This window comes from Podarcis liolepis (genome assembly GCF_965112155.1).
Source record: "Podarcis liolepis genome assembly, chromosome: 6".
Taxonomy (NCBI): Eukaryota; Metazoa; Chordata; class Lepidosauria; order Squamata; family Lacertidae; genus Podarcis; species Podarcis liolepis.
The window spans coordinates 35,278,115-35,306,054 of NC_139559.1; the positions used below are offsets into that span (position 1 = coordinate 35,278,115).

General features: G+C 42.0%; 1 protein-coding gene and 1 long non-coding RNA gene across 6 annotated transcripts in view; one reads left to right on the forward strand and one right to left on the reverse strand.

The window, feature by feature from the left end:
* MAGI3 (membrane associated guanylate kinase, WW and PDZ domain containing 3) overlaps positions 1–16,622 on the reverse strand; it is a 110,175-nt gene extending 93,553 nt beyond the window's left edge. The window contains exon 1 of one of the 4 annotated variants that reach the window (XM_083508753.1): positions 16,223–16,622. In XM_083508753.1, the coding sequence (XP_083364879.1) occupies positions 16,223–16,556 (334 nt within the window). In that variant the 5' untranslated portion in view covers positions 16,557–16,622. The remainder of the gene's footprint in view (positions 1–16,222) is intronic. The other 3 variants (XM_083508752.1, XM_083508751.1, XM_083508750.1) reach the window with 3 other exon arrangements.
* Positions 16,345–27,940, forward strand: part of LOC310709458 — a 40,067-nt gene continuing 28,471 nt past the window's right edge. For both annotated transcript variants that reach the window (XR_014527532.1, XR_014527533.1), the window contains exon 1: positions 16,345–16,424. This is a non-coding gene — a long non-coding RNA (uncharacterized lncRNA). The remainder of the gene's footprint in view (positions 16,425–27,940) is intronic.

A 27,940-nucleotide genomic window follows, 5' to 3' on the forward strand; every position in this document is an offset into this window, starting at 1 on the left:
GCCAGCCTAACCTCTCTGAGGCCTGGGACCTTTAGGATGTTTTTATTTGCAGACCGTAGGTTCCTCTGTGGGGCATACCAGTAGAGGCGGTCCCATAGGTACGAGGGTCCTAGGCCGTATAGGGCTTTAAAGGTTAAAACCAGCACCTTAAACCTGATCCTGTACTCCACCGGGAGCCAGTGCAGTTGGTATAGTACCGGATGAATGTGATCTCGCAGCGAAGACCCCATAAGGAGTCTCGCCGTGGCATTCTGCACCCGCTGGAGTTTCTGGGTCAGTCTCAAGGGCAGCCCCACGTAGAGTGCCACGTAGTGCTACTATGTATCTAGTGCTACTATGTATATCTGAAATAGCCCCAATACATCCTCAATAAAATGGGAAACATGGAAACTTGCTTTATTGTCTGCATTATATAATCAATATAAGGGTTAAGAAAATGCTGCTTAAAATTATTCCAAAGGGCTTCTAAAATATATAAGGATGTCTGGTACAGCATGTTAGGAGAGGGGTAGCACCTCTGATGGGGGACACAACATGCTTCTTCTGGGGTAGTTTCTCCACCTTTGCTCCCCACCCTACACACAACTCTCATCTGTGGCTCCTAGAAACTGTGTCAGCATACGACAGTGGCCACAGCCTGGGAAATGGCTTTGACTGTTCGGCTAAATCAGGTGAGGGTAGTCAATGGGTCTCAAACACTCAGTGAGTTATTAAAGGAAGGAAGAAGGAAGAGCCTGCTGGATTATGTTTGTGGCCCATCTAATCCAGAACATAGTCATCATGGTTTGCAGCCATTGATCCCCCATGAATTTGACTAATCCTCTTTTAAAGCCATCTGGTGGCCATCAGTACTTCTTGTGAGAGCAAATTCCATAGTTTCATACATGAAACAGTGCTTTCTTTTGTCTGTCCTGAATTTTCTAACATTCAGCTTCATTAGAGTGGGCTGTTAATTTGTGAGTGTGTTAGACAGACCACCTTAAACAAGAACAAGAAAATTCAGATATGTGCACTCTGAAAATCAAAAGCTTCCAGAATGACATATCCAGAACAATTAGCTTGTAACAACTAAAATATCCCAGCCTAGTGGTTTACCAGAAAACTATTAAAAACCAGTTGGAGTAGTTTGGTCTGTTGGGACACACATTAAAGGCTTGCATTTACAAGTTTGCTGCACCACAATTTAGTTTCACATCAATGCAGTCATCTGAAAATATTGTCGAGTACAGCAAAGTCATTTGAAAAGCAGCCAAGTCTTTGGATATATGGCAGAACACTAACACAAGCCAACCACTGAAAGCTATTGAAAGTAGTGCCCTGTAATCTATTTTTTTCCACACTTGTCTCAAAGTGTGGCCAATAAAATGAATGTGAAATTGCTTTTTTTTGAAACCCCAAGAAACTCTCAGGATCCTTTTTAATGTCTACTCAGGTGTAATGCTCACCAATTTCAATGGTACTTACTCCTAGGTAAGAGTTAAGAGTTCTATTTGTTTGTGTTACGCTTCCAAATGATATGGCTCTAAAAACTACAACACAAAAGCATGCAATACCAGGAGATCCTCTGAGGCCAGCACAACCCAAAATAAGCTGCCTGGAATCTCCAATATGATTTCCTTTACAGAGTGCTTTAGTGCTTACAACCACAACACAACCGGAACCAACATTAAATACTAAGGGCTATTTATCATTAAATTTAGGTTATTTATAAACTGCGTTTTAGGTGCAAACCCTCCCAAGGAATCTTCCCAAACATTAACAGTATAGAAGACAAATTTAAAGCCAGAAATATAATATATACTATCAATCAACAATAGTTAAAACAAAAAATCACAAAAAAATAGTTAGAAGCAAAACAGCATCAAAAATATAGCAGCCCAATTGAAATCCTTGGTCAAAAGCAGCAGAAAAAAGAAGTTTTTAGGGCAAGATTAAGGGCCTGCAACAGAATTTGATACAGACTACTTCCACCTATGGGAAAGCTATTTTAATACATTAAAGGGTTTTATCCAGTGGACAGATCCCACAGCCAGAGGGGGAAGGAGACTTTTGCTGATTCCCCCTAACCCTGCAGCCCCCAATGCCACCTCCAAACTGCTATAGCTACGATTGGAAAAAGATGCAGACATATACACAACTTCTTACAGTCCCATGCAATCTTCAGCATATTTGCTTCTTTATTTATATCCATTCATACAATTTTAATGAGTCAATTAAGAACATACTCAAACTTAGCATGTATTATCTTTGCAGCAGCTTATCATCTTTCAACAGCACCTTTGTTTGCGAACATAACATTTGTTGGATTTTAATATGTTTTACACTCAGCTTTCAAAAAGCAAATCACTTGTTTGAACAATCCTTTTCCCCATCTTACTCATATTTCAAAAAGAAATATATGAAATAACGATTCATTCTCAATAAGATGAGAAACTTGCTTTATTGTCTGCATTATATAATCTATATAAGGTTTAAGAAAATGCTACTTAAAGTTATTCCACAGGGTTTCTGAAATATATAGGGATGTCTGGTGGTATGTTAGGAGAGGGGTAGCACCTCTGATGGGGGACACATCATGCTCCTTCTGGAGTAGTTTGTCCACCTTTGGTCTCTACCCTGCATCTGTGGCTCCTAGAAACTGTCAGCATATGACAGTGGCCACAGCCTGGGAAATGGCTTTGACTAGTCAGCTAAATCAGTTGAGGGAGTCAATGGGTCTCAAACATTCAGTGAGTTAGGGACTTTCCCTGCATACGAAGACAGGCTGCAGCAGAGTAGGTAGACAAGACCAATAGTGGGTGGGTCCAATGGCCAACAAGGTGGTTACTACACGTGCTGTAGAGAGAAATGAGGGGCAGAAGGGGCTCATCAACCTGGGAAGGTAGCCCACCTAGGAGAAGGAAAACTGATCCTAAACCTCTTAAACCTCCACCTCCTTGCAGCTATAAACATTCATTAGAAAGGCTTCGGGAGTAAACGCTGAGGAAAAATCCATACCCACTGCCTTGTGGGACATGTCTGGGAGAAGAAAACACTAAGGAGTAAACCCTACACAAATCCAGAGTGGAGTCCCTAAGGTGGTTGGATGGCATTATGGAACGTCTCCTTCCATCAACTGCTTCAGCCAAGCTGGTGCCAAATGTATTGTATTGCTCTGCTTTCCTCTGAACCACTTCAGTGAGGTCAAGAGGGGAGTCTTGTCTTCTGGGCAGCTCACGACCTCCATACACATCGCCCAAGCTTGCGCCCAAGGAAGGGGACTTCAGTACTGCTAATGCAGCAAAAACAACATAGTAAGCAATAGTTATGAGTTATTGGTCTCTGCAGTCACAACAGGTGCAGTGATTCTCCAGCGGTTTGACTTCACCCCCAAAGGCACACTTGATTGTCTCTTGAGACAAACGAATGCCAACAACAGACTCCTAGAGAGAGAAGGAAGGAAGCCTGGCAACAGCACACAAACGTACCAATATATCAAATAATATTTAAGCAGCTTAGTAGAAAGTATAAGAATCCCATGTTTCGAAAGCAATTTCTCTAGTTCAACTACTAGACAGCAATGGTAACAAAATCCCCTTTCATTTAATACACACACACACTTAAAATGTGATAGAGATTATACATACATATAGATGATGACTTTAAGAGTCCGATACTGCATTCTGCTACTCTGAATGGATGAAAAAATACATTTGCATGAGAAGCCACACTTTATTTCTAAATAAAAGACCTGGTGGTCACTTTGGAAGCCTTCTTAACAAGAAGAAAATTGTTACACTTCTCTGTGAACCTTTGTTCCAGCAGTCAGACAGTCAAAACAGTTGGTAATCAATCCTCTGCCCATAGGAGGAAGGCAGTCATGCCCGGGGCTGAGTGTATTCTTTGCTAAATAACAATATATAAATTGTGTGCCCGAGTAACCCACTGCCATATTATCCATTCAGATCTGCAGGAGACCTTGTTTTTAGTCCCTTTACTATTAGGACTGATGGTAAGTCAGAGCAGGGAACTTTTCACTTATAACTTTGATTAAAATCACCCCAGATCCCTTCCCTAATTTTTTTTTATAGAAGATTACTCTTTACCTGTGTGTAATTAGTATATTTAAAACATCTTAACTATGGCTATTTACAATATTCTTTGATATTTGGCTTTGTGTAGATAGTAAACAGAAGTAATATAAATGATGGAAGTAAGAACAAATAGTCTTAGGATGGTGAGGGAGCAGAACAGATTCTATCTAAAAGTTATCTGTCAAAATGCCAGGGCTTTTTTTGCAGTTATTTACCTTGGCAGAATGAAAGACATTAAAACTTTTATCTGAGAAGTCTTTTGATATGCAAGAATGTTAATTAGCACGCTAAACACAATGTGGTCTGCTTAATAAGCCTACATGGCAATGCTTCTTCTAATGGCTTCCTTTTGACTCAGAGAAATTATAGTTCACCTACTTTTTGAAAAGAGTGCATTCCAAAGTTCCTAGACCACTACAGTAAATATCCTGCTGCTTAAAAATGACAATCAGGCATTCATAAGAATGAAACAAGGCTATTTTGGAAGGGAGAGTTTATACTAGTGACAGTCTTTGAAGTGGGTTTCAAAAACAAACTAGATGCAAGTTTGTTTGTTTTTTAAAATGGTGAAATGTGGTAACAGATTTTACCACTTTCTGTAATCAAACAGCTGTGTTCTGTACCTGTTGAAATTTCCAAACTATATCTAAAGGGGAACTCAATATACAGATGATCACACTCTATTGAAATACTACAATCTTCCAAACATTTAAAAGTCAATGGTGCTTACTAAAAAGAATTTCTACAAGCTTCCTAGTCAAATTGTATGTTCAGTGAATTAATCTTAACAAAGTCATTTATGAACTTTCATATGGATAGATACATACACCTCTACTTATTAGAGGGGAAAAACACTAGCATATTTGACTCACATTCCTGAAAAGAAGCAAGAAACTCAAATATGGGGTTGCCAAACATTAAGAGACTGAAATATCAATAGCTATATTAAAGACACCCAAGCATTTGCATAAGATTTTACATGTTTATGGTCTATTCTCAAATTTCAAAGGGAGGTTTGCAATACCATACACACTAAGGCTTTTTGTCTGCATCACCAATGTGATGGTTTATTTGCACATCAGTAAAAGGAGCAGAAATTATAGTGGGGATTCAAGATTGGGCCTTCTCAATAGTGCCACCCTAGCTATGGAATTTCCTTTCCCTAGGGGCACTGAAAGCTACATCCTTGTTAAACTTCTGTCAGCACCTTAAAATTTTTTTTATTCACCTAAGCATATGGTAGATTTGTTTGGTCTGCTTCAATTTATGGGATTATTTAGTGTCCTATTTATATTTGTTGACATTTAATAGTGCCTTATCTGTTTTACATACTGTATTTTTAACTTTGTTGCCTGACCGTTACTGTAAACCACTTTGTGATCTTTCTGATGTGTAGTATGTAAATACTTAAAGTTAAAATAAAGATGGATTAACATTACATTACATAATGTTTGCAAAAGCATTGCATTGAAGTATTCTACTAAGGAATGCTAACAGCTGCTAAGTGGGCTGAACAGAAGTGAAAAACAAACTTTTAAAACTGCATTACCTTATTTGTTCCAGTAATCCAGACTAATATTCAGTGCAAAGTCAAACTCAAAACTGAAGGAGAGGAGTTTGACAAACATGATGAGTTCAGCTGTCTCATGTCTTACTAGAATGGAGTCCTAAGAAGCCTGCTCCACAACATAGATGATGGATGGCTATTTTTCAGTCTAAACTTTTCCCCAGCTCCTGCCTCTTTTGCATGGGGAGGAGCTAAGAATACCTGTAAACCCTAGGCTTAGAAATCAGCCTATTGTCTGCACAGTGGAGCAGACTGGGAAGAATTTTTCTAGACTCCACTCCCAAAAGAGATAGGGCAGCTGACATCATCACACATCTCAACATCAGCCTGAGTTTTAACAAGTATTAAACTTGTTTATCCCAGATGAGTTATTCAACATGCTCCTTTGCCTATGGGTTCTACATTTATTTATTTAAAGATTTCTGCACCATCTAGTCTCGTGGCAATTTAACTATGGTGCTGGCCAACTGTTGCAATTTGAACAAAAATTCCTTCCTTCCTTGTCCTGGCTTCAAAAACACTAGAAACCAAAGACTTGTTTGATGACTGTGTTTATGCTGCTAGGGATTAGAACCAAATCTGAGAAGCACAGCAGTTTGAGACTGCAGGTGTCTGCTCAGCTGCTGCTCCCCTGAGCCATAAGAGGCCTGTGCAGGGGAACTAATGAATGCTTCCAGACAGCATGCTTGTGAATTGTGACTGGGAGAGAGAGTAGGCTGGTTTCTATGACATCATGCTAATATTCCCTGCTGCTACCACATCTTGATTGGTGTCATCTCTGCACAGCTAGTGTGGAAGAGCAGCAGGAGTGATGCAATTAATGGGTAGCTAGGGAGGCTGTAGAAGGAGCTGCTGCCACTACACTTACTTTCTGCAACAGGGGTGAGCAACATTTTCTGGTCAAAAGATCAGATCCTTATCTCCCCACCCTTGTAGGGCCAAGATTGATCTGTCTGAATGCCCTTTTGCAAAGAACTCTGCCTTCCTGCCCACTGGCCAACGTCACTCAGTGGTGTTAACCCTATTCTATCACAATGACTATTACATTCATTTGGAGGTTATATCCCCCTTCACCTACTAGGCAATATTATGCAACTCAGCTTCACCTGATTCTTTTAACTTCCTGCACACCATCCAAACATAACCCAATAACAGCCCACAATCTACAATCTTGCCTCTTGGCTGCATCCTACTTCCCCACCCCCTAACTTGCTGCTTTCTTCAACATCTTTACTGATTAAGATTTCTGGAAAATTCAAAACTTGCCACACTTCTGTGACACTTTGGTTGGCTCCAAAAAAGGCGCGGTCCAACTGTGGATTTTCAAGTTTATTCTGCTTTTGATGTTGCTGCTGTAGGACAGTGTCCAACTAATTATGCCCGTATAAGCGCTTGCATAGCAGTGAGAAGCTTAACTGGACAACAGGAAAATTCTGCCTAAATAGTCAAACTTTCCAAGGACATTTCTGGAAACTGTTGCATACAGAACTTCACCACACATTTCCTTGAACCAGAAACAGTGCAAACTGCCATACTAAGTGATTCTAACAACTCCACATTTTCACGTGACAGTGTTAATTGATAAAATGTCATATCAACAGTCCGTCTGTTATTGTAACAGCTAATTTGAAAGAGCAATTCACTACAAGAACAAAATAGACAATGTAAAGTGGTCACACTGCATTTTAACATCACAGAATTAAAATTTTAGCAAGATTTTAAAAACAATCATTAAGCTTATTTGAAAATTGGCACATTCAAAGTGAATAAATTGTAGAGTTCTTTAACTCGAGATAACCTAAAATAATGTGCTGTTTTCCTGTGCCAACTACCAGAGTATAAAACGGACCAAATGCATCATAGTAATCATTTATGCAAGGGGTGAGGAACCTCTGGCCTGCCAAGCCACTTGGCACAAACCACACCTGCCTTTCCAACATCAGGTGCAGGAAACTTGAAGCCAGAGCTGAAATGTAGAAGAATCAAGCTGCATCCCACAAAGCAAAAGGGTTTCTATGGGTCATCCTATGTCATTAAGTGATTAACAAGTGGGCAGCTTCACCCACTTGTCAAATTGGTCTACAACAGGCATAGGCAACCTCGGCCCTCCAGATGTTTTGGGACTAAACTCCCATGATCCCTAGCTAACAGGACCGGTGGTCAGGGATGATGGGAATTGTAGTCCCAAAACACCTGGAGGCCCAAGTTTGCCTATGCCTGGTCTACAAGGTGAGGGAATTCTGGATATGGCCTGATAACCAGATCCTATTTCCCACAGCTAATTCATGCTAACAGCAAATTCATTCTAAGCATGGGTACTTATGTGGCTAAAACAGCCATATCCATGTATAACGGACAAATATCCACAGACCTGGGGGAACTCCCAACATTCAGCACTTGATTGATATTTATATAGCACCTGTAAAAAGGTAACTTAAAAAGGTTAAACTGCCAGGCTCTTTCTGCAAAAGGTGTTTATTGTGAGAACGGTGCTCCTCACACTTTTTTTTTTTTTTTTTGCAGCATGCAAATGATGACACTGGCATCAAAATGCTAGCCCATATTTCCCTCCATTTACTTGAAATTTACCCTTTCTTGGGGAAATCCAGTCTTTTTAAACAACAACAAAAAAGTTGCCAACATTCCATTTCCAATATCTAATTGACTTGTTTGCAAATTAAGTCCCTGCCTGGAAGTACCCCTAGTGTCAAAATGGTCAGAATAGCTATTTGAGAAAAGTGATGCAGTTACTTATTTTAAAATTCAAGATTATGGACAATATGGTGTACTGTAACTGGGGACAAGCACACTGCAGTTCACCTTCAAACTGTAATCACCTAGAAATAAAAAGACTGCAGATATAAAATGAGTTGGTAAGAGTGCCTAAGTTATGGATGGAGTGTACCATTTCAGATGTGAGAGTAATTAAGAGTGTGCCACCACATAAAACAGTCTTGTGCAAGCAACAACAGCAAAAACAGCTGGCTGGGTTAGAGCCTGTTTCCCAGAAGCCCTAATATTTAATGCAGAGTACTCAGAAATGCTGCCTAAACTGGTGCATTCTATTTATGCTACCTGAGGATTCTACCCCCACATTCTGCTGCATGTATAGACCACCCTGCCCTCATTGGGTAGTTTTTAAAGAATAACAGGTGTTACAGATGCCACTGTTGCCCATACTGAGAGCTAAACTGCATGTTGCATGCAAATGCATAATGGCAGCCTAACAGCCTTTATAATGGGGAAGAGCCATTTCAGGAGAATAGAGGAAGAGGGGTGCCTTTCCTACGCTAAATCACATCCTCTCTGTAGTTTGGCCTTAATATGCAGTACCTGATGAATCTACAAATTCACACTGCTGCTTAGGAGAGAGCAATGATTTTTCTTGAGAACAGAGGGTGCTAGAAGACAAGGAATTATCACAATCTTTCACAGATGTATTACATCAGATTGTTCTTAGCAGGCAGAACATGCTTAAAGTTAAGGCCCCTTAAGACCAGCAATCTACAGCATCAACTGCCTCAAGTTCTCCCTCCTCACATTCAGGACTCCCCACATCCATCTTTTGATCAGAGAATGTTCAGCTCTTTGGGGTCACTACTCTCCCTAAGAAACAACCCCAGTGACTCCACTTCTCCTTCCCTACTCTGTAGAACATAGCCCCCATGATGAACTTGCGAAGTTGTATATTTTTAATGCTGTATCTCCCCCTCAAACCCCCCCACCCCCCACACTAGGTGGCTAGGTAGACATAGTGAAGTTAATGGCACTGTAGTAGCTAGGCCACATTGCATCATACACTATTGCAGGAGAATTAATTGTTTTCTCCAGTAATACAAACTGTCTTTTAAAGACGACGGTCAGCCAACAGAGTCAAAGAATCTGAATAGATTGCCTCAGTTCTCCATGACTGTGTGGAGTAGAGAACTGAGTCTGCAGATAGGCCTGCTGCCTGAGAAGAACACTTCAGCAAACCATGTGTAACAATAAAAGGAACACTACAAGGCATGTACGTGGGTGGAACTTCCGTCCACAAAACTGAGAATTTGGAACTCCATGACCAATCTTTAATCAAGCCATAACAACTTCCTTCCTTCACAAACATTCATTACAACTAAAGAAGCCTGTCGTGTGTCTGGTCTTCACACAGCTTTTGCCACTGTTGAGGCTAAGAAAATAGATTTAAAAGGCAAGTTATACTGTTCTTTAGCCATCTGTAACTCTTCACCCACAAACTGACCACTCCTGCTGTATAGCAATAATGGAGCAAGACATCACTGATGAGAGTAGTGAAAAACACTTTAAATAATAATTTAAATCAAATTCTAATAATAAGACCTCATATTTTATATGTCCATTCAAAATACATGCTCCTAGATAAAACCATGGTAAGAGCAATCTACTTTCTTGCTAAATGTTTTCTAGAAGGGGACTCCTCTTTGTGTCAGTTTATAATTTGTGATAGCCCGAAGTTTTTTTGAGCATTTGTAACACAAGTTCCCTGTATTACTGAAAATGATGATGATGATGATGATAATTCATTTTGCACAAAAATGAAGTCTTGTATTGGACAGTAGTGTGGATTTGGAGGGGCCCAAATCATATTCAGGGATATAAAACCCAAGTTCCTTGTAAATGTGGTCTGGGACCACCACAAGCCGAAGTGTGTTACAAGGACAAGACCAGCAACTGTACTGATGCAACACAAAGGTCATGGAATTATATATATATTGTGTTGGAGGCATATATTATTCGGTTTCTTATTCAGACTGCTCATATAGCTCTGTATCAAACAAGTAACTGGGAACTATCAGTGTCATGCAAGAAGCTGGAATGGGAGCAAGACAGGCAGGACACTTAGAAGGAACTTATTTAAAAAGTGGTGATGTGTGTTGAAGCTTATTGGATACAGGTCTCTAATAAATGAAATCAAGCTCTCTTGAATGTATGTTATAGAAAGCCCTGGCTCGCATACCACACGAAGTGGTCTAAAACTAATGATGATTTAATGTGATTGGTCAGCATGTTGATGCACACTGCTCAAAAGTTACTGCAGCACTGCTCCCCAGCTGTGCCTGTACCAGAGTCTGGTTTGTTGTGTTGTCTGAATCTGGCTCCTGGTTCCTCTCCAAACAAGCCATGTACTATAAACCAAGAACAAACCTTGGTTACCACATGCACCTTTTTTAGAGAGAAACAAATCACCAACCAGGGGTTGGACAGCAGCCTCCAGCTTCTTTTGGTGTGGCAGCATCTGTGAGGAACATAGATTGTTTTAAACTATGTTGCATGTGATGTGTGACCTAACCAATGATTTGCACGAATCTTCATAATATGAATGGAAACAATTTCTTCCCCCAAATGATCTAAATAGAAAAAAAATGTAAAACACCCTTAATTTGTGATCAAATCTAACCACAATCTCATTTCAATAGAGCTCCTATGCAGAATCCAAAGCAACTCAATTTTAATTGAGTTCCCAGGCACCTTGGGGAATCAGGAAAGCAGTTTATGCATCATTTCCATCTTTCCAAGAAACATTCATCCACAGGATAACATTTAGTGCATATTCTCCATGCAAGGTAACAGCTAATAACAGCCTGGCTGGAATGTCACACAAGACAAATGTGGCCTAGAAACATATTCATCAACTTCCCCATCTCATCAATGTGTGAAGGTTGCAAGGGAGATAATTCAGGGTAAAAAGAGTCCAGTGAGAGTAAAAGATTTGAACTCCACTGATCCACAGGATCACAGAACAGGCCTTGGAATGCTTATTGTGTGGCAATAATTAGTTTTTTGCACAGGAGTCACAACATTTGCAGAACCCAGGAATACAAAACCAAGTCAATTCCACAGCCAAAACAAATACAACTCCTCTCAACTGTACAAAATGTCATAGATAGACACTACCAAACAAATAACATAGCATTGACTATAATCCTGCCAGGTGATGTTAAAAGTGAAACTCAAAAGGTTTTTCTGCATAGCCAATAACAGATAAAACATACTGAAGCAAGCCAGCATCGGTTTCCACAGAAAAATCTTTCTTGAGTTGAACAGAAAATGCTAAATCAGGGTGGTCCAATGCATGGCCCTCAAGGCCTTTTTTTTGGCAGCCTTTGGCAACATTTGATGCCCCAGCTCTGAGGCACTGGGCTTTGGGAAGAAGGTATGATGACTCTTGACAAAATCCTAGACTCCCCCTGCCTCCTTTCCAAAGCCTAGTTAGTGCTTCCCCAGCTTTGGGAAGGAGGTAGGAGAGCTTTGGGATCCTGCCAGAGCCTTGTACCTCCTTTCCTAAAGCCCAACATCTTGCTTAGCTAGCTTTGGGAAAGCAGCTCAAGGGCTGGGGGAGGGGAGGGGCTCGAATTTTGGACTCACTCCCCTGCCATGTGACAAAGCAGTGTGCAGACTGCGGGTTCCATGTCAAAGTACTCTTCTGGCCCACTTGGTATGAAATATTGGACCACCCTGGGCTAAATTGTTTGTTAGACAGTGCAACAAAAGGAAAAGGTATTGTATGCAAGATTCAGAAAACAGAAAAAGAGGGGTGTGGATAAAATGAGGAAACCTTTACCTTACCTAAAGCTTAGCTCCAACAGTCCACATCCCCTGCTCTCCTTCTCTGAAGACATATGTTTGAAGCATATGAATCTGCTGTCCTAACCTAGCTTGGCCCTTAAGCCACCTGAATACATTTCTATACAAGTGGGTCCATCTTCTAATGCATGCTGTATATGAAGCAGGTCAGTTCATTTAGATCTCTGCTTCTCACCACCTCAAGGTTATATTGTAACCTAATCTGAGTCTCTGTCTCACTTTACCCTGTGAAGCCCGTTATTTATCAAAATGTGTTCTTATGTGCCAAGAAGCTGATTGACTGATGGCAGAGTAGCAAATTGAACTTGGGTTTCCCACACCCAACCATTATATTCTACCGCTGCTTCATATTTTCTGAAGTTTCACTCATTTCCACAATAAAAAGGAAAGGAGTTAGAAAACAGCCTGATTATTAGGTTAAAATGAATACTTCACTCTCTTATACTGTATTGGAAAGCAATCAGAAGTGTCAAACAGCTACAAGAAAATCTACAGAAGGCCTCTGTAGCAAAACCAAAGCCAAACACAATTCTTACTTGGAAATAATTAAGGTTAATACTTGCAGCCCAACTTTTCCATATTCAGCCATACACTTTAACAGGAACTTATATACACATTTCTATAGGCCAGTGAAAACATCTTTTTTGAAGCTGAAAAGTTAACAGTTGAAGTTACTTTGCTATTATTTCCCAAGTAAATTAATATATGTGGCAAGACAGCTATAGAAATAGATACTAGGTATAAATGAAAAGCACACAGGAGGTACATTTTGCCAAAATTGAGTTGTGTCACGTAACAAAAGTTCATCATAATTGTCTACTTAATATTCATATTTGTGCTGTACTAGAACAGCTATAATTAGCTTCAAATTTACAATTGTAAATCATCAGACTCTATGATTGCAAGTAACAGTGCTTAGCAATAACTTGACATTTGAAATGCATACTGGCAAGGAAGCTAAATAATTAACACAATTATTTGATATCTCCTATATATACACAAATTAACACCACCATGGCAAGATGAGACTTCCATTAGAAAAATGAAGTTGACAGAAATGCAAGACAGTCTTATGAATCACTGCAAATACTTTGCACTAGGTTCCAGGCCATACACAAATATAATTATGTAATTGCATAACTAATGCTTACTTCACTTCATGTTAGCAAAGGGTATTTTTTACATTTTGTATAAATTTCTGGTGCTGAAAGCCAGGACATTTCTACTACATGACTATAAGCTTTTACTTTCAAATTTCAATTTCTTTCATGAAGCAAGCACTCTAGGAAAAAAGCTTAGACAGAACACTTGGGGAGTAATAGTAATTTTATCAGTCTCCCAAGTTTTCCTTTATGTCCTCTTCTACTGAAAACTATACTATTTCACTATCAATTTACATACTGATTATGTACTGATGTACATATGCTGCCATAGATCTGAAAATAATCACCACAAATCATCTTACTTCAAGGTTAGCCTCTACTACTATATTTTGCTATGTCAAACTGAAGACAAACATAAGCAGAAAGCTTTATTTCATAAGCTATTATAAAAACTATTAAGTAAAATAATCCCATTTCCTGTGTAAGTCTTAAATAAAGAACAGAAAGCTGCACATTCTTTAAGTACAACATTAAGCATTCAAAACCACACATTAAATTCGGTATAACACGTTCAAACTTAAACAAAATAAAGAATTATCTTGTTGCCCTAGAGACACTGTTACATTCATATGTTACATTCATACTCTATTCCACACAGACAATACAAGCACTTATTTTAGATATTGTAAACTTTCTCTAATTCTAGAAAGGAGTATGTTAACTGTAAAAAACCTTGAAGTGTGAACAATTGCAAAACACAAGAAGATCAGAGTAATTTATAACACTAACAGCACAGATAAGTTTTCATACCAAAACCTATGCTTGATATGTTTTGTTCCTCAGGCCAAAATATCACTGTTATGTGATGGCAAATATTCATAGGAACTATAACAGCTTGTGGGGCATAATCTGAATGCAGTCAAGTATTGCTCCCCATACAGCAGGAGGAATTTTAAGACAAAATAACACAGCTGAAAATACAGAAAAACCCATGATGAAAGGCTGTCCTAAAAACAAACTGCTAAACTCTGGCATCTGGATTTACCTTTGCTTATAAGAACTACAGTGGTACCTCTGGATATAAGAGTGCTTTAAACAGGTATGACCAGATGCGTCATGAACAGTCCTTTCAGAAAACTGACCAAAGAAAAGGAAATCACCTTTCTTGCCTCTCTCTGCTGTTCATGTTTCTGCCATACAGAAATACTAATTTTATATGAAGAGAAAGTGAACAAGCCCACAACTAGCCTAAATGATGGCTTTTAATAATGCTCATTCACTAATCTTCCCCAAGAGTAACATTAGCTTTCAGTAAACCTCAGTGCTCTATAAACTTTATTCTCTCACACAGCAATATACAAACAACTAGCTTTGCGGAGGAATCACTGGATTATGAATGCCACAGGGAAGGCTGAAACAAAAGGTTAATCACAATTTCACTCATAGATGAAAATCAGTTCAACAATGTTAGAAATCAAATGTAAGGCTAGGAGTGTATTGTAACATGAATCTGTTCCACTGAAAAGAGCTGCAGGGTCTGCATCACAGATACAACATGCAAGAACCTGTTTGCTCAAGCATGAAGAACAATTACAACAGCTCCCTCCCCCAAATATACATGCAACTAAAAGCTTCCCCCTTCCATTGAGAATGAATGGCACAGAAACACAAACACATAAGAATCATGCATTATGGCAAACCCCAGCCTATGCAATGTTTAAATAGTTATAATGATTCTTTCCTCAACATAGATTGCCAAGATAGTGCATAAAAAACCTTTATTGTTAAACACCAAGGTTACAAGTAACTATGCCAAAAGTCAAAGATTTCCTACTATTCTGCCATTAGCAATATTGTTATTTGTAAAAGAATAATTAATCCGCTGTAATGAAAGTCAGACACCTTGAAACTACTAGGATGACAACCATATCTAACACTGTGCAAAGCAGGAGACCTTACTGGAACAAATCACATACAAACCCAGCTAAGGTTCTTTGCTACCACAAAGCTTGCCAGCCCCTCTCCAGGTTAAAGCAGGTCTTGCAAATGGAAGCTTTTGAATAATGACACTAATACTGGGGCGGAAGGTGGATACTGGAGTAAACAGGAAGGGCCAAGTCTGCTCAGGGAAGGGATTTAGCAGATGTGGAGGGGGGGCTTGGAGAGAGAAGATATGTCAGGGTCAGGTTTGCCTTAGTGGGAAAACAGTGGTGGAAGGCAGCTGTACAGAAGGCAAGGAATACATAAGACACAGGGAGGCCAAATATGCCAAGGAAAAATGGGCAGGCAGAGATTAGTGCTCCAGGAAGTACCGAAGTCGGGTGACACAGGTAGGGCGATGTGTGCCCTGAAGGGTAGGAGATATGACAGAAAGATAGCTTCGTGATAAGGCGGCAAGACGAGCGCAGGTTAGGAAAGCTAGATGCGCCAACACGAAGGAGGAAAACATAAGTAAGGGGGGAGGAAAGGGAGAGAACGGATGGAGGAAAGCGTACTTTGGCAGAACAGGCAATGGCGAGGAGGACACTGCCCAGAGTAGAGGCTGGAGGGCGACAGGGCACTGTGTTTTGGGCGGGAGAAAAGAGCAAAAGAAAGGAAAACAGGGTGGCTGCGAGATGAACAAGGTTTGCAAAGGTGAACCTTACAATGGAGGAGACCAGGAAGGGACCTAAGGCGAGGCGGGGGGGGGGATGTTTGAAGAGGGGCAGGTGCGCCTGGGTGGAGCCGAGGGCGGCGACTCGAGAGGCCAGGCTCTCCCTCCCACCGAGAGGTTAAAAGGGTACGGTGGGGGGGGGGCAGAGAAATAAAGAAGCCTCCTAACCTCTCCCCCCCCTCGCGCGCAGCGGACGTTTCTCGCGACCGACGGACGGACTGACCTGGCCGCACGGTCTTGAGGCGCACCGGCTCCCTGAAGTGGCGGATGACGGCCAGGGTGTCTCGGTGCGTGAGGCCGCTCACCGGGGTGCCGTTCACCTCCAGAAGCACGTCCCCCGGGGCGGGGGGCTTCCCCGAGAGCAAGACGGGGCCACTCCCGCCGCCGCCTCCGGACTCGGCCAGCGTCGGCAGGCGGCCCCCGAGGTAAGGGAACTCTCCGCGCTCGGCGCCCCCGCGCAGGAGGTCGGGGTCCGGGCCGGGGCCGCCCCCCCAGGACACGGCGCACTCCTGCACCTTGCTCAGCCAGTGGCGCTTCCTCCGCAGCGTCTTAGACATGAGGCCACACCATGGGCGCCCCTCCGCGCGCGCGCTCTGCCCGCTCCCCGGTCCCGCCGAGCTCCCCTCGCGGCCGGCCGGCCAGCCCAACCTCCCGCGCGCGCGCCCTCGCGCCTCCTTCGGCCACCACCGGCCGCGACTGCCTCCCAACTGGCGCCCTCAGCGCGGCGGCGGCGGCGGCGGCAGGAGCACGCCCCCTCCTCCCCTTGGACACACCTCTTTCGCCTCCTCCCTTCCCCTCCCCGCCGTTGTCTTAAGCCCCGCCCGACATTCCGGGGGGTGGGGCCAAGTGGGTTGACGTCAGGAGATAAGAACTTTCAGGGACCGGGGAGAGGGGGGAGGGGTTTGCGGCAAGAACTTCGGCGGGGAAGGGGAGGCGCGAAGCGATGGAACCCTCGGCCTTGCCTCAGAGCCGCTCCGCAAACTCCGACCTGAAGCTGCTTTTCCGTCGAAGTTCGCAGTACCTGCGAAGCGTGTTTGCAATTTCGGCAGACACGGCCGGAGCCCCTCGTGGTCTTCCTCTCCACCAGTATGCCCAGAGGGAGAAGTCGAGGTGGCTCCCGGGAGGCGGAGGCAGAGGCCGCCTCGCCACTGCCTTTCGTCTTCTCCCTCTGGGCATTCTGGATCGGGCCCATCCTGCCGTCTAGAGGAAGAGACCCAAGTGAACCGAGGCAGCAGTCAGAGGCAGCTGCCTTCTTGGCTTCTCCAGAGCAGGCAGCCAGGCATGAAAGAACAGCAGCAAATAGTATGGTGGCACCTTAATGAATCATTAAAAAGGCATTGCAGCGTAAGCTGCAGTCTACTTTGTCAGGTGCATGAAGTGCTGCAACGGTGAGAATCTGGTCAGAAAAGTTGATGAGCTTTTTGGGGGGGGGGGGCAAAGTTATGTTGAGCATGGAGGGGGGTCCAACCTTGTGTGCAGGAGATGGAGCAGTAACTTCTGAGGAACAGTGACTTCTGCTATCCTGCTCACCTCTGGGCTGCAGAGCTGGGCCCAACTCCCACCACAGACCAGAGGGAGAGTCAAGGTGGCTGCTCCTATAAACTGACACCCACTCAGTCCCACTTTGGGTAGAGAGAGAAAGGAGTAGGTGCCCCTGCTGTCAGCAGTGGTGTCTTCTGCTCCAAAGTGTCAGCTACTTATGCGTGGCTGAGGGGCCCTCCCAAATTGCTGGGACCTCAACAGTTGCCTGATGCTACTGACCTCTGACCCCCCCCCCCAGCTCTGGTGCCAAGGGAAAGTGGTGTGGGCTGCTTTGAATGGTGCAGTCATAAGTCCTTGTATTTGACCTTAGCTATTTCATAACAAATCCAAAGTACTTTTACTTGAAATTCTCACGTGCCAATGGAATTTACTGCCAAATCCATGTTCTCAGCTTTGCACACTGTGAGCCTGAGCAGATGCGTGCTTACTTGAAAATTATTCGGTGTAGAGTGGGGCTTAACCCCAAGCATGCATAGCAATTTAGCCTCTGAATATTTGCACACATAAATTGTGAAAAACAATACAGAAGGTGCTCAAAGGTACCCTGTTCCCATTAAGAACAAGGACAGTGACTTAAGCATTGAATGGGCAAAAGCCATACTAGCTTCCTTTTCATACTATATCGGATGCTTACCACGATTACAGTAAAGCCCAAAGTAGGAAGTAAGTCTCAAGATAAAGAACCATCAGAAGAGAGAGCAGAGAGCTTGAAGATGATCAAGGGTCTGGAAAGCAAGCCTTATGAGGAACTGTTGAGGGAGTTGGGTATGTTTAGCCTGCAGAAGAACGGACTGAGATATGATAGTCATCTTCAAATATCTGAAAGGCTGTCACATGGAAGATGGAGCAAGCTTCTTTTCTGCTGCTCCAGAGGGCAGGACGCATACCATTGGATTCAAAGGAGATTCTAACTAATCACCAGGAACAACTTTTAAGGTAGCAGGAGTTGTTTGCCAGTGGAATAGACTTCCTTAGAAAGTGATGGACTCTCCTTCATTGGAGGTTTTTAAACCGATTGGGTGGCCACATGTCATGGATGCTTTAGTTGAGATTCCTCCATTGCAGGGGGTAGGAATAGATGACTCTTGGGGTACCTTCCAATTCTACGATTCTGTGAGAAGTAAGTCTTATTTAATTATGCTGGACTTACTTGCAAGTGAATGGGGCTACGATTGCACTGCCAGTTTCTGAAACTTAACCTTTGTACATTTCTGCCTATCACCAGCTACATGTCCCCTTCTCTCCGTTTTCCCTATTAAACCAAATGCAATTCCATAAGAACCACTGTTGTGTTAACAGCTCTCTAATAAAAGTACAGATTGCAATATTTTTCTTCAGATATATTTGATTAGCATAGGAGAGAAAGAAAGGAACATAAGATGTAAGATTTTCTGTACACACACCTCACTGCCACAACCTTCAATATTTATTTTATGAAATTGCGACTCCTTGCTTGACTGCCACAACATTTCAAGCCCATTGCCATTCCCAGGAGTGTCACAGCAACAGGCCTTTGTTTGATACCTGCACTTTTTTCTATAGCAAGAAACTCAAGTCAGGCACAAAGCACATGAGAGCAGCAGGACTTGCAATACAAGACGCTAAAACCATTCCAAGTCCAGCTCTACTAATCCACCTCAGTATAACGTGCCTTTGCATTAATTATTCTTTACCTTGTTTACTCTGGCCTGCTAGGGAGTAGCTTCCTATGTACAGTCATTTCCTTACCTGGTGCTCTCCAGGTGTTGCTGGACTCCAGCTCCCATCATCTCTGACTGTTGTTCATGCTGGCTAAGGCTGATGGGAGTTGGAGTCCAACAGGCACCTAGAGCGCACTAGATTGGAAAAGGCTGCTATGTAAATCTCCCCAACTCCTTCCCTCAGTTATCACCCAATATTAACAATGAAGCAGGGAAAACAGTGACAGCAAAAATCTGCTAGCAGGCTTCTTCAGAAGTGAAGTGTCTTGGTCTTGCCCCACGTTCCACATCCACTTCTCAGTAGCAGCTTCTGGATTCCATAACTTTCTGCCTGTGTGCACCTAGCTCCAACTTTGGTAGTATTCAGAAGACAAAACAAAAGTTTTCCTTTTTTACCCAGGCTTTTGAAAACTCTTGTTTATTGTTCAGCCTCTGTTAATTGTTTTACTTGATGCATTGATTATTTTTGTATTGAATTTTCCTGTTTTATTGTGATATAACACAACCTGGGACTTTTTGCTGAATGGTGGAAAATAAATGTATCTCATAAATAATACCTTCAAAATTGCTCCCAGGTGGCTTATTAAACAAAATGGCAATAAAAATACAATAGTAATAAAAGAAAACAAACTTTTAAGAATTGGAACAGAAAACCAGTAAAATGAACAAAAAAATCTTATACAAAATGCTTATGCAGCTAAAAAAACATCTTTACATGGTACTGGCAAGATAACAATATAAGCAACAGGCAAGCCTTTCTGAAAAAGTATTCCACGATTGGTGTCCTACCACTGACAAGGCCCAGTGTATAGTTGGCATTCACCATAACCACAACAGTGAAGGTACCTGATAGGGCTCCCACAATGATCTCAGGCACGTTCACATGAAGCTAGGTAGAATTTTATGTATTGGTATTACAGGAGGTATTGCCTGAAATTAATTAGGGTTTTCAAATTTTAAATATAACTTTTCTTATGTGGATCTCCATTCCAGACATATGGCAGACACTTTTTATTAATTGGCTTTTAATGTGCAAAGTGCTTTATGAGTTTCAAGCCCCAGCGAGCACAGTGGGATTTACTTCTTGAGAAGAATACCATTCTTCTCTGCACCTTTTCACCAACACAGCCATCTTGAGAGGTGGGTCATTTGTAATTACCATTTAAAATAGGTATTTTGTGAGTGTCACTTGCTCAAAGCTACCCTACATAGTTCTCAGATTCATGATCAATAGTCACGGTACCATATAAGAAAGGAGTTTTGCAGTATTTTTTGTTGTCTGCTAAACAGGCACAAGTTTTATCTTAGTTTGTTATTTAACTGGCTTGAATAAAACAAAGTATCCTGTATTTGGATGTAACAGAAAAACAGAATCTATGAACTGTCTCCCACTGTGTGTGGAATCAGGAAGGTTCATACCTACTTGCTTTCCGAATGCTAAATCATAATTTAGAGTTATGTCTGAACTGGATCTTAAACATGGACCCTCAATACAATATTTTACCATGACATTTCAGTTCAGCTTTAAACTGTAAAACAGAACAAACATTTTTCAAATTTAACTAGGAAACTTTCTCAGTGGTGCTATGGACATGCATTCAATTGATTAAATTTGTACTTCAGTGTAAATGCTGGATTCTGTACTTTAAAAGGGCCATGTTTGTCTTGTAGCTTGTTATTTGCATTCGATGTGGAGTTACAGTGGTACCTCGGGTTAAGTACTTAATTTGTTCTGAAGGTCCGTTCTTAACCTGAAACTGTTCTTAACCTGAAGCACCACTTTAGCTAATGGGGCCTCCTGCTGCTGCCACGCTGCCACCATGCAATTTCTGTTCTCATCCTGAAGCAAAGTTCTTAACCTGAGGTACTATTTCTGGGTTAGCGGAGTCTGTAACCTGAAGCATATGTAACCTGAGGTAGCACTGTATATCTAAAGGGTTACATTACATTTGTGTCATGTTTTCTGGTTCTAGTGCTTTCATGAGAAAAGTCCATCCCATATCTCCATGGATCTAACTACTACTCTAAGACTGTGAGACTGTCCCTAGAAAGGCCTGGACACAATTTGATGGCCAGTATCTCTCCACATTGCCCTCGCTCAGTCAGTTCCCTTTAACAAACACACACACACACACACATGTGAGCATAGTGCCAATGCATCTTCTTCTGTTGGGTTTTCTATGTTATTTCCCATTCTAAAGACTGTGGGGATAAATCATCACAGCTATATGAAATGAAATTATGAGAAAAGAACATGTTTAATCCCATATTTTAATAATTGGAGCTTTGGAGAAGGAAAATGGAAAATATAATATGAAGAATAATCAGATCTGGTTGTGTGTGTTTGAGTGAAGCAGGGAAATTAACCATGTTATGGTTGCACCATAGCTGCACACAGCAATTGGCAGATCATTAGTGTGACCTGTCAGTCACTGAAGCAGAGCTATCAAAGGGAGAGGGAAATTCCCAGCCTTAGTGGCAACCTCCAGAAGGTGATGAAGGCTGAGGCACCTCAAGTCAGTACTATGCAAGTATGCAATTACTGACAGGCTAATTACCTCTAGCCCAGGCTCTTGCAATCACCTGTGGCAGCCAGCCAATCCCCAACCATATGCTTGCCTCATAAGGGTAACCAATAAAGGTGAGGGTTCATCTTCCTTCTTTGATCACTCAACAGTAGCAGCCAATGGCTCTTACTAGAAAACCCAGTACCATACAATTAAAACACATTTTTCTCCTCGACGCATACTGGGATCTGTAGTTTAAGAGTGCTAGGAATTGCAACTCTGAGGGGCAGAGTATACTTCCCAGAATAATTTGGGGAGGGGGACATGTGCTTTAAATGTATCATGTGTATGCAGCCTTAAACATCAGCAGGTAAGCCTAGAGTTGAGATTGATGGGAATGGAGCATCTCATCTTCCAACAGACCCTCCCCAATCATGAACAGCCCTCAGCTTGGAGATTCCCTGTCACCAAAAACAATTGGAAGTGGTCTGTTGAGTTCACTACTAATAGGCTTACTCAATAGGAGCAAGAGACACGGTGTCTGTCACCACTAGTTCAACACTTAACCCAGTGATAGCTTGCCTCAGGTGATTTAATCATTGAAGAGGGGGGAGAGATGAGGGGAACTTGGAAGTAGTTGCCTAGGAACCATTCAAACATCTATTGGTTCCAGGTTTTGACAGGAAACAATAGGGGGTATGTGGGTGGCTGCCTATTAATGCCTACAAATGGACTATTAACACATTTAGTTGGAAATAATTTTAAATGTCTTTTAGAAGTTTAAAATCTGACATGGCCTTTCTTTAACGGAAAACATCCCTCACTGCCTTGGATACATTTATAAAAAGCCTATTAATCTGTTTATTGTAATTGTGATTTTTAATTAGTTAACGGTCAGCTAATAAACTGAACCAATTAATTAATAGCTAGTGTTCTATTTGGTACCTCAGCTCTTGACCATTGGGGGTCAGGAAGGAATATTTTCCTCTGTGTGGTGTTGGAGGGGAATTTCCAGCCGGTGGCAGAGGACAGATGGACTCCAGGAGACATAGGTGTAAAACCCCAAACAAAAACGAAAGCTTTATTACTAAGCAAATAAACACAAACTCTGGTGGATGTTATTCCTGCAGGCAAGCAACAAAACTCAACTTTTTTCCTTTATAGCAACGGTCACCTGCAGCCAATTAATCCCAGAAACTTCTTAAAGGTATACACACATGTTTCTGTGCCGAATGTCCTCTAACATGTGGGTCCCTTCCTCAATAGTTACAATTACTGACACTATTGCTGTGTATGCATATCACCAATGCTATTTTTCTAGAAAAAGGTGCCAGAACTCACCATGAACACCTCCCTTATTCTCTTCTAATGGCAATGGTGCCCACCTGAGAAGGGCCAGAACTGAGTTCCAGCTGAAAAACTCCCTGCATATCACCATAATTAATCATAAGCCAAGAACAAACCTTGGCTTCAGATCATGGTTTATTTGGAGCAAAGCAAACCATGACCCCCAGTTCAGACATAACAATAAGCCAGGGACCCTTGTTTGTTACTTCTGTTCACTAGTGGGGAGGAGTAAAGTGGGAGGGTCTGAGCATTCACAGTAAGCTATTAACTATCATTTACCACAATATATGAAGAAACCCAATGTTGGATGGTGTGTGGTTGCAGGTTCCTTGGAAAGCCTCAGTAGGTAGGTTCTCTCTGATTGCAATTTTTGGTGCTAGGAAGGAAGTTCTCCTGGGAAGGTGTGTTGGGCTGCCTTCCCTTGCAGGCATGACTAGGGTTGCTAACCTAACAGCAAAGTCAGCCTGGTTTACTCCCGTGCCTGAACAGCAGATATTAGATTAGAACATGTTTCGCAGCATGGAGATGAGCACTGTCATCTGCTAATGTTTGCAAATCAAGCTGCTCTCAAAGACACTGGAGCGTTGACTGGTAGAAGTGTTAGCAACACTGCGTGGCTTGACTCATGGGTTTGAGTCATCTAGAGCTCCATAGCCATTTTCCTATTGTACAGCAACAAGTCTGCCTGTGCCTACTGCTGTCTGAGTTGAACAAGGAGATTGAAGGGTGTGTGGGAGGTGGATGGTATTGTCGTACAACATGAGCGGGATGATAGCTTCTTTGTCCCTTCCACTGATTTCAGTTTGATACATGTGAATATGAAAAATCATCTTTCAGAAAACCTCTCTTTCCCCTATTTTAAATTCTTATGATGCATTCTGCCGTTCATTTATTTAGGTCCTCTCTCCGTTACTATTTTTCGATCCAGCTCAATAACATTTTCTTTTAGCGTACTTTGAGTTCTATTTCTTTTCTTAGATGTAGGACCTTTGGCTTGTGGCTGCCTGCATACATTTGCCTCTCAAGGCTGAAATAGTCAACTAGAACTCTTTTAGAAACATCATGTGCTTTAAGAATACACACAATGGTTCAGCTCAATGTATCAGGAAGGCTCAATGGCACTATTGTTTGCAAGCATAAAAGGGTGTGACATAAGATAGTTCAAACACTTGCATTCCTTTGTAGATCTCAACAGGAAGAGCAGGTAGCTGCCTTAAATCCCAAAGGAGCTGCATTCTCTGCTGTAAAACAAGGATAGTTTTTGTTTCAATGACCGTCTTTTGAACTTCATGTCCCAATATTCTTGTTTTATTACACAACAATAGACTCTCCAATAACAGCTTTGAACCCTGAGCTCTTTTACATGGTTGATAAATCCAGGCAGATTTAGAAAATGTCTAATTTCTTGTTAGTTTGGAAATGGCTATAAAACCTTATCCATGACGAACTGGTACATAATGTCTTTCTGTTTTCCAAGGCACGCAATGCTTTGTACCTATGCAGTGCCTTCATTTCTTCACCTCATATAATATTGCCATAACAAGGTGCCTAAAGATTGTAATGATATTTTAATCTTGTAGTAAAATCATTTTATAAGGGCTGCTCGAAAGGAGGAAATAACAATGTTTAAAACTTGCATGGGCAGCTAGGGGGGGGAAATAAATGAGTGTGTCGGAGCGGGTGGTCACAATGAGTCAAATACATTCATGTTGTAATTCCTCCCTGAATCTATGATGTTACTCCGAAGGCGGGTTTGGCTCACTGCATTCAAGTGGATTTGGCTGGCTGCCAACAAATGTGAAAATAACTGTCACAAAAAATATATGCTTTCTTCACACCTACATGGCAGAAGTGAGAAGACTGAAATGTTGTAGTATTAAGAGTTTTGGACATTAGAGGTGCACTAGCAAGTAATTTTAGACCAGAAATCTAATACTTTACATGGAAGCTGTCATATAAAAATAAAGGAATAGTGAACTATATTCACAGAAATGTTTTTTTTTTTTACTGCTCAGGTTTGCATATCACAGTACAGTGGTACCTCAGGTTAAGTACTTAATTCGTTCCGGAGGTCCGTTCTTAATCTGAAACTGTTCTTAACCTGAAACACCACTTTAGCTAATGGGGCCTCCTGCTGCCGCCGCACCGCCGGAGCCCGATTTCTGTTCTCATCCTGAAGCAAAGTTCTTAACCCGAGGTACTATTTCTGGGTTAGCGGAGTCTGTAACCTGAAGCGTATGTAACCCGAGGTACCACTGTAGTATAATGGACTGCTATGGAGAGAGCAGGAGGTTAGAGAGACCCACAAAGTTTGGTCTGTCGTTTGGGCTAATCTTGGCTCGCTAGGGGATTCAGTTTGCCACATGTGGCCATTTCCTCCAAACTGGTGATGTCAGCTGATGGGCCAGGGCACAGGGCTTAATCCTGCATTGGCTGTGCAATCCTGTTCCCAATAGGGAACAGAGTTGTACAGCCTAGGCAGCAGGATTTAAGATCAGAGCAAGATTGGGGGACTAAACGGGGAGAGGCCTCACAAAGGCTTTTGCAAGTTACCTCCCTCTTCCAAGTTCCCACTTCTTAGTATGTTGTCTGAACCCAGTGTCAGGCTGTTTTGCACCCCAGGCAAGGCTAACTGCTTGCACCGCTGCCCCCCCACCACTGCAAAAAGTTAACAACTTCAATTTTCAAAAACAGCTGTCTTATAGAAAAAAATGAAAAGCACAAAACTTCACAGGGAAAATGAAATGCACCCAGCCCAACTTATGCAGCTTGGTGGCATATAACAAATATTTCCCTAATCCCAGTTAAGATCCATATTCACTACACTGTGAAGCAGAAGTGGCTAACCTTTCTTTGGTTTAAGGGCTGCATTCACCAATCCACCGGCAGCTGTATGGGGGCAGGGGTGGATTGTCAGACTCACCATTGCTAACACATGCACACCACACATACACAGGCACAGAGCCTCCCTCATTTCTTCTGGTTCACACATGTTAGCTGAGAAGGTGGTTATCAGCCCCTCCCCATAGATCAAGTGCTCAGTCTGATGACAGTGACGGAGACATCCACCCCAGAGGGGCATCTATTGTTTTTTTTTAGAAAATACTTAATCTGCCACTTCTGCCAAAGCCAGTGGGGTATTGGAAGGCCAAAGAAAATGTGTTGGAAGGTTAGCCACTCTTGCTCCAAATGAAGGCAATAGAATGCAGGTGGTGTTGTGGGTTTAACCACAGAGCCTAGGACTTGCCGATTAGAAGGTCGGTGGTTCGAATCCCCGCCACGGGGTGAGCTCCCGTTGCTCTGCCCCTGCTCCTGCTGACCTAGCAGTTCGAAAGCACATCAAAGTGCAAGTAGATAAATAGGTACCGCTCCGGCGGGAAGGGAAATGGTGTTTCCGTGTGTTGCTCTGGTTCGCCAGAAGCGGCTTAGTCATGCTGGCCACATGACCTGGAAGCTGTACGCCAGCTCCCTTGGCCAATAAAGCGAGATGAGCGCCGCAACCCCAGAGTCGGTCACGACTGGACCTAGTGGTCAAGGGTCCCTTTGCCTTTACCTTTAACAGTTAAACAGGTAGGTAAACAGGCCAGAGAACAAAGTCAAGCAGGATTGCGTCATCTCTCTGCCATTGACTAGTAACCAGAGATGATTATAAATGGCAGAAAATATTATGAAACAGCTGAGCTACAACCATTGGTCAAGTTTTCCTTCTCTCCAGATGTCGTAGAATGCAGATTACTGAAGACTGTGCTATTTCTTGGATGTCAGTTTCTTTTTGGTGGTTTCCTTTTTATTTTCTAAAATATGCACAATACCCAATGGCCCCCAAAATAAATACCCGGTAAACAGCTCCCCCAAATCAAAGGTTTCCTTCGTTTCCTGATGGTGAGCAAATACAGATTAATGGAGCAAAGGGGGCAAGCAGTTCCATAGACTTCAATCCTCTACGCAGGGAATATTTTATTTCCAGATTTCTATATTTGTTCTGATTTCTCCAAGATATACAAGGTGAAATATGATCTCCAAGATGAACCAAAACTTTCTGGTGGATTTAGCTGGAGATAATAAAGCAGTTTTGTAAAAAAAAAGCACCGTAGCTTTGTAAGGCTTAGTCAGCAGATTAATTCTTGAAATATTAGGGCTAATCTGATTCACTTCTGACAAAATATGTGAGTAGATTTGACAATGTCATGAATAAGTCCTTGAAAGTGTATTCATGCTTCAGGGTCCTCAGAAATAATTCACTGATTTTTGATGTTGAACAAACTAAAAGATTTATATTGCTCACAGGTATCTTTATGGACAGCTGTCATTGCATCAGCTTAAATACTGTCTGCAAACTCATCTCCAACACAGTCTTGTACCTTGCACCTTATGCATGGTGCAATGGTTTTGGCTTCCCTCATTTCAGCTCCACTGCTGTAACAAAAACAGAATATTGTTTTGAAAACAGGCTGCCAGCATTAATCTGACTCTCTGCCATTGTTGGCAGAAGATATGCAGACTTTCCTCCTCCTATGCTGATTTCCTTGTTTCACCTCGCAAGCATGTAAAATATCTGAGCTCATCTGAAGATAACCAGGAGGAATGTGTGCATCTTAGCTATCTGGCTACCTAATGCACTGCAGAGCGAAGAATTATGTATTTACATGTTGCCAATGCGTAAAATCTCAGGGAGTTAGAGCTCCATCACACCTGAAAACAAATGTATTTAGTTGAAAGGGCAGCACAAAGAAAAATAAATTGCTGCATTCACAGTGGCTATCAGTATTCAATACATGTTCAAACTCTACTCCCAAAAATGCATTCTTTATTGGTATTATAATTAGAGGAAGATGCAGGTTCAGG